This window comes from Odontomachus brunneus, unplaced genomic scaffold, assembly GCF_010583005.1.
Source record: "Odontomachus brunneus isolate Ranch 3 - 2012 unplaced genomic scaffold, Obru_v1 Obru_scaffold_167, whole genome shotgun sequence".
In the NCBI taxonomy this organism is placed as follows: Eukaryota; Metazoa; Arthropoda; class Insecta; order Hymenoptera; family Formicidae; genus Odontomachus; species Odontomachus brunneus.
The window spans coordinates 676500-684085 of record NW_022639617.1 but is presented as its reverse complement, the minus strand read 5'-3'; the positions used below and the strand labels follow the sequence as shown (position 1 = coordinate 684085).

The following is a 7586-nucleotide window of genomic DNA, read 5'->3' as shown; positions in this document are numbered from 1 at the left end:
TTTCTCACGTCAAAATCGCCACTTTTGAATTTTTTAAACCACTCAAAGCACTGTGATTTACCAAGAGCATGCTCACCGTAAGCTTCGACAAGCATTCGATGCGATTCTGCAGCAGTTTTCTTCAAGTGGTAACAGAAAATCAATGCTGTCCGCAAATCGTAGTTTCCAGGCACAAAATTCGACATGTTCAACGCTATTACAAACTATGCTGTTGTATGAAACTTGTATTGTTGTGAGTTGAAAATCTTTGTCAGAGATGTCAACAAGGAAATGGCGCCAATGACGCGGTTTGACGGTAACTACATTGACAGCTAGGGCCATCTATGGGCAAATTCCGGTTTCATATTTACAGACCTGGTAACTTTGCTTCAAATAACACTGACAAAGTGTTAAATTATAGAGACAGACTAAAACATTCAATTATTGACGTCCCCTTAGTCATCGACACTTTAGAACAGAATCTAACTTTTCATGCGACCAGCATTGCAGTCGAACTTCTCGCTTGCACTCTAATGATTCTAAAAGAGGATTTTACAATCGGGATTATGAACAGCCGTCACTAGTCGCAAGAAAAACCAGGCTATTCTGGCGTGTCAGTGACTAAGAGGAATTAATAATTGCATGTCTTACCGTATCTGTGCGTGAGTATCGCTTACCGATCGTAGCCGCGGCGTACACCAGATGAGTGCACTTGAAATCGGGTACGTTCTGTGGAAACAGGGAGAACGGATCGGTCCGATGCACGGCTCTAGAGTTTAAGTGGCACACGACTTTGGGCTCGGAAACCTGCTGATGCGTTCTCCGCAGAGTCGGCGGTGCTAAAGGCTCGATCCAAATGGAGTCGTAATCGATTCCGCCGAGGAAAGGGGCTTCGCGACGCTCCACCGCGTCTCTCAGGGGCAATCTCTTGTCGTAACTATGTGTATTAGCGATTATACGTTAGAATCGCTACCTTGTTGAATCAGGAAGCATAGGAAATAAAGATAACTAGAGATTGGTAAATATCGACGCGGAGAAAAGATTTGGTTAACCTAAAGTTTGGTTTCAACGAACGCGAACTAATGTGCTTTAGTTGAAGGCATAATTTCTATGGTTCTTATAACCCGAATATCGTCTTAAGAACAGGAAATTCCGTTCTCTTCAATTAGAAAGACGCGTTGGTTCGTTTGTCATTCCAAACTTTCGCCTCTGTGCATGTTGAGCGATCGAGCGATTTTATGGCTGATGTTTGTCTAATGATTCAACAAATTTATGAATTATTACATTTAACGAGACCTCGTCTCGCGGCGAGTAAATTTTTACGAGCATGGAGACTTGAGAAATTATACCGGTCTCGACTTTTAACGTCTCGCAAAATTGATATGCAAATTCGCGAACGTGTGTGTTTGTCAAACCGCGCGCGCAGATATTAGCCGGCGAATTAAGTGCGCGGTGTGTGGTTCACCTCTGATCGTGGTCTCGGGGCTGATTAGACTCGTTGTCGATCGGCAGAGCCTCGACCGCGTCGCGCAGGGGATACCTGCGCGAGCCGAACTCGTCGTAATTTAAATCATCCGATGGACGGTCGATTGGCGGGCTCTCGACAGCACCTCGATGGAACTGGGGAGTGGCGTCGTGATGTTGTTGCCATTGCCGGTGATTCGGATTCCATGGGGTGGTCGGCACTCGATATGAAAGAACGCCGGACGATAAGCCCACCAGGATCAGGATAATCGTCCGAGCCATGATCATGGCTGGCTGGCTGGCTGGCTGAAACGACAAAGCGTGCGGTGTTTTTCCTTTTTGCACGAAGATTGAAACGCGAAGGATCGCGGATCAGAAAAGACGCGTTATTTAACACGCGGTTCGACTCGACCTGGCCGGTTTCTCGAGTTCAGAGTAGGACCACTCGAGCCAGGACGTGGAATGCGCAACAGCGGCCGGAATGTATTTCATATGTAAGGTAAAATACCAATTCCCGGACTCAACCTTAGATATTCTTATTGTTTTGATCTCTAGCCCTTACAAGCTGGAAAGTTTCTATAGTGACGCGGCAGGAATGTCATATTTTTATCGCGTTATTGGAAATATTTAAACTTTCAGCATGGAATATATGTATGTATTCAATATATATGTATATATATTTTGTCTTTTATGTTATGAAACCTCCACAATACTCGAATTCAAAAATCAAAATGATAGGAAACAAATGTCCAGGAATTAGATACGTGTCCAGGCACTTTGCTTTACGACCGAAGGTGGTAGTCGGTTCCTTCCTCCATATGTCTTTATCCTCCGGTGATCGTCTTGTTCGTCGTTTCGCGAGCTGCGAGTACAAGGAATCATGATACGAAAAAAAGGCAACCTTGACGTGCGGCCAGATCTTATTTGCTCGTGCCGCGTTATTACATATTTTTCTTTTCCGTTCGTGGCATGTTTGTCATGATGTCGTCGATATCCCCGCTTTACACGCGCGATTTCTGCGATAATTCGAAAAGAGGCGCGACCGGTATTCGCGTCGTACACTCGCGTGTTATCGGAATAGGCGCGGATCTACAATTTCTCCCGCGTGCTTTTTCTATTTTCCGGAGACGGGATATCGTTTGGGAAGAATAGTCCCCTTTTCTCGAGGACCTCCGCGTGCCCGCCACTCGTGGCACTTCTCTGCATTCGCTATTCCATTGTGAGGCGCCGTAACGCGCTCTTAAAGAGGCCGAGAAGTGACATTGATGAATTCAAAATTTACACCGCGTTCGCCTGAATCATCCCGAGGACAAAGGCACTCGATGGCACTCCGCGCGTCTCGTATTTTTTCTTTTCCGTCGGCGTGCGTACGTACACGCGCACGCCCATTAGAAATGCGAAAGTCGTAGGAAGATGAGCGGTTCGCAGCGCACTGTGCCGAGGTTGCTTTTTGCACCTTGCAACAGCTGCCGCCGACATAAATCTCTTTCCTCTCCAGACTCACTTTAACCCCTTTCTATATCACCGGGTCGCGTAAGCGCGTTTTCAGGAACGTTTGAGACATTCTGTCGCAGATAAAAGGAAATAACGAAGGAAATTGGCGTATTTTCATATTCAATCAGACATTTTCGCGAAAAAGACACTTGCAGGGTGTCCGGTAACTGATCGAGCAACCGCCGTGTACGGGTAGAATGGGTCAAAATAATCATAAAAGTTATATATATATATTGAAATTTATATACATTTATATACATTTTGAAATTTTCTCAATATTTATTCCGTAATTAATTAAAATGTATAAACGAATGAGCTCACGAGAAGCGGTAGGACAGACTCTGTGTGTAAAAGAAATGGCTTACCTCTTAGCAACAATAAGTAAACAATTGATTTCGAGGCGGAGTAACGTATACGTATACGTGTCGCTTGTTACTCCGCCTCGAAATCAACTGTTTACTTATTGTTGCTAAGAGGTAAGCAATTTCTTTTACACACAGAGCCTGTTCTACTGCTTCTCATGAGCTCATTCGTTTATATATTTTAATTAATTACGGAATAAATATTGAGAAAATTTTAAAATGTATATAAATGTATATAAATTTCAAAGTGTATATAACTTTTATGATTATTTTGACCCATTCTACTCGTACACGGCGGTTGCTCGATCAATTACCCGACACCCTGCAAGTGTTTTTTTTCGCGAAAATGTCTGATTGAATATGAAAATACGCCAATTTCCTTCGTTATTTTAATTAATTATGGAATAAATATTGAGAAAACTTCAAAATGGTATATAACTTTTATGATTATTTTGACCCGTTCTATCCGTACACGTAATATAGCAGGTTGCTCGATCAGTTACCGGACACCCTGTATTTATCGATAATTCTAATGTGACTAGCGTGTATAGGATGTCCCACACTCTCCTTATCAAATTAAGTGGGAATGTAGGACGGGTTGAGGTGAACATAAAATCCTATAACGTGCGATATTCGTAATAATAATCGAGAAATTAATTGTAAAAGATTAAGGGAAAACGCATGCTGAATGGTTGAGGCTGGAGCGCTCGCGGCCTAATAATGTAGCGCACGGATTGGAAAAACAACGTACCATTGCCTATACTTATATTGTTGCACTCATACATCTCGCCTCGGCGCGGTGCGACAAGACGTAGGATCAGAACGATATAAGATGCGCGCTGACATCTGCCTGCTATATTACTGGGTCGCAAGAGCTCCTCTTTCAACCATTTAGCGTGCGTTTCTCCTTAATCTTTTATAATTAATTTCTCGATTATTATTGTAAATATCGCAAAACGGTATAGGACTTTTGTGTTCACCTCAACCGTTCTACATTGTCACTCAATGTGATAAGGAGAGTATGGGACACCCTGTATATCCCGACCCAATGAATACATCCCAGTCCGAAAGCCGGTGAATTTGATTTGCTATTACACAATTTTATATTTGTTATAAAAAAATTTAATTTACTGAAAAAATCCAATATTATTTATTTTATTTATATATAAACTATATATTATTTTATCTGTATATGCATAGAACGTCGGATAATTCATGACATTCATGATCCATTGTGCACAGGTAGAATTTATCAAACTGAACACAAGATTCCTCTACTATTTTCCAAACAATCGCGTAAAATTTTGAGTTATTAATTAAAGAAAACTGGCAAATGATCACGCGTAATACGATAGATGAGCTGTGATGGCAATGTCTGCCGTCGTGCCGAGCAGTACATATTAATTGACCAACGGTTGGCCGCTATATATTCCACATTGGCAGCTATAGCTTCAATATTGACCCAATATATTGCCGCCAGAGATGTATGTTAAGTCAAACTGAACAAAAAAGTCTTCTACTATGTTGCAAATGCTCACGTAGGTCTTTAGTTACTAATTAATGTCTTGGTGTACTTAATGGGATGTCGCGAAATGTCTCGTTGAAATCTTTAGTACGCTTTAAGAGGAAGCTATCGATTTATTTGCGCGATACGCTGCGGTACTTACGCGACCAATGATATGCTTGTGAATATACAACACTATCCAGATAGCACAAAATCTTCAGAAAATGTTCTGGGACATTCTTAGAGTGTATGAATGTCCTTACAAGGAACATTCGCGAAGTGTGTGTCTCCGATTTCGATGAAACTTGGCACGTTTATAGAATGGCCAAAAATAACCCATAACAAATAGACCCATATTTTCTTTTATCGGCAATGGCGCAGGTTTAAGAGGTGAAACTACCCCTCAAAGTTTCATGTCTTTTTTACTGTCTCTGTAACTATTGGAGATAGAAAAAAACTTTTTAAACAAAAGTTATGCGATTTTTTATAAAAAATAAAATGGGCTAAAAAGTTTTTTCTATCTCCAATAGTTACAGAGACAGTAAAAAGAACATGAAACTTTGAGGGGTAGTTTCACCCCTTAAACCTGCGCCATTGTCGATAAAAGAAAATATGGGTCTCTTATTTTTGGCCACTCTATAAATATGCCAAGTTTCATCGAAATCGGAGACACACACTTCGCGAATGTTCCTTGTTAGAACATCTTTTGAAGTTTTGTACAGGTAGATTCTTTCAGATTTGCTGAAGATTCAAACATAACTGACGATTAGCCAATTTTTTCTCTCTCTCTCTCTTTTTCTCCAAATTTAATTAAACTAATCTCAGGTAAAATGAGAGATACGACAAAAAAATATTTTACATTGATTAGACAATGAATGTAGACACATTCAGTACGTTATTATCTAATTACACTATGACGCTTAACACAGTTATGGTTCTATGTTATGGTCAGCTACGAAGAACTGCGGATTTTAGATACAATTGTTATAATGTTTTTATACTGTCAGCTAGGATTAGTTTAATTAGATATGGGAGGAAAGACAGAAGGAGAGAAAGAGAACTAGCCACTCTCAGACAATATAGTCTAATATGTCTTAAAGACCTTCAAAAGACGTCTCATTTCTTTTAAATGTCTTTAAGATATCTTTTACTAATTTGTACTGTCTGATCAGAGTTATCTTTTGCGAATCTTTAGCAAATCTAAAGAAACCTATAGTGTTGTAATTGGTACAGTGAATAATGCTCGATTATTTATCAAGACCGTGAATCATCTCGCAGCATCCTGCGATCTACAAATCGTAGGATTTCAGAAAAGATTTCGCGCGCAACTTTCACGAGTGATAAACGTACCTTACAAGCGAACCTTCCTAGTTCCTCCTGCCCGATTCGACAAGGCGCGGTGTGTGTATTTGCTTCACTGACTGGACCCAGCCGGGACTCATGCACTTCTGGTCCCCGTGCGAACGGAACACCCGACAGCGACGCGCGATCAGGCCGCACTGATCGGACCCTTCGGGCGAGGACGGAGTGCAGTGAGTCGCCCGTGAGTATCCTCGAGGCGCGCGTCAAATCGCCGCGGTGAATTTTAAAAGACACCACCGGCGGTCCCCACCGGTACCTGCGAGCGGCGGGGAGGACCAACTTGTGCGAATCTGGTATTCCGGACGCGCGAGGACGCCCATATATACCTGCTCCATCGAAGGCCCCGCGCGACCCGCACCCTACCCGGGCCCGTTCCGGCGACCTTGACCACGGGAGAAGCACGACGAGAGAGCCAACCGTCGCGATCCTCGGTGCCAACGACATCGCGCGGCACACGCCCTCCGGCCCAACGTCTCGAAATCGCCTTCGACTAATCCAATTAACCTCCCGGTAGTCGCGGCTACCTGAGAGGTTCGCGACTTCACTTTGGGCACGAAGTAGGAGTGAGAGTGATGCGCGTCATATTTTTCTTATCTTACGGAAAAAGAATTTGGATGGAATTTGCTTGGATTTTACCAAACAAGATCAAGGGTCGATCAATAGTTGGGTGTTTTACTCCATTTGAAATTGTGAAGACCGACTATGAAGGCTGTTCCATGAAAATATATCTTTCCTCTTTTGGCAAAACATTTAATGAAATTTCCATTTCTGTTCCAGAAAGACCCGCGATTACCGGAATGTTGAGCTACACGTGTCGCGGTACGTTCTTCGTTATCCAGCTCGAGATACAATGACGTTGTCACGGAAGCGTAAGGCAAAAGTACCAGTTCCTGGACATTGTTGTTATTTTTTGACCTTTAAATATTCTAAATATTTCTACCACAGAGTATGCGTATATTTTCAATACGTACATATATACATATACATATATACACTTTTATATATATATATATATACACTTTAAAAGTTTTAATATTCGTATTTAAATACCAAAACAATAAGGATGTCTAGGATTGGACACGTGTTTGGGTATTGGCACTTTTACTTTACATGACGCGCAAAATCTCAAATCAATGATTGCGAGAAGTGCAAAGTCACACCCCATCAACCGCTTCCTTTTGTCTATCAATCCCCGTCTATCAATGGCGCGTATATTTAGCGGCCGCAACGCGGTCAATGTTGTCAAAACATTCTAAACAATCCAAGTTATCACTATCGAATCGCTCAGAGCCACTGCCGGGTGCCTGTCGTCGATTTCGTAGATCTTGACGAGATCGCAATTTCACGGCGTGCACAAGGGGATCTCTCTCTCTCTCTCTCTCTCTCTCTCTCTCTCTCTCTCTCTCTCTCTCTCTCTCTCT

At 42.1% G+C, this 7586-nt stretch overlaps 1 protein-coding gene across 2 annotated transcripts in view; it reads right to left on the bottom strand.

Moving 5' to 3' along the window:
• The window catches only part of LOC116851162 (probable chitinase 10), a 30529-nt gene extending 24074 nt beyond the window's left edge, over nt 1-6455 (bottom strand). The window contains exons 1-3 of one of the 2 annotated variants that reach the window (XM_032830294.1): nt 6154-6455; nt 1445-1749; nt 657-916 (exon numbers count right to left, since the gene is read on the bottom strand). In XM_032830294.1, coding sequence (XP_032686185.1) covers nt 657-916; nt 1445-1731 — 547 coding nt within the window. In that variant the 5' untranslated portion in view covers nt 1732-1749; nt 6154-6455. The remainder of the gene's footprint in view (nt 1-656; nt 917-1444; nt 1750-6153) is intronic. The other variant, XM_032830293.1, reaches the window with a different exon arrangement.
• Nucleotides 6456-7586: the final 1131 nt, after the last annotated feature.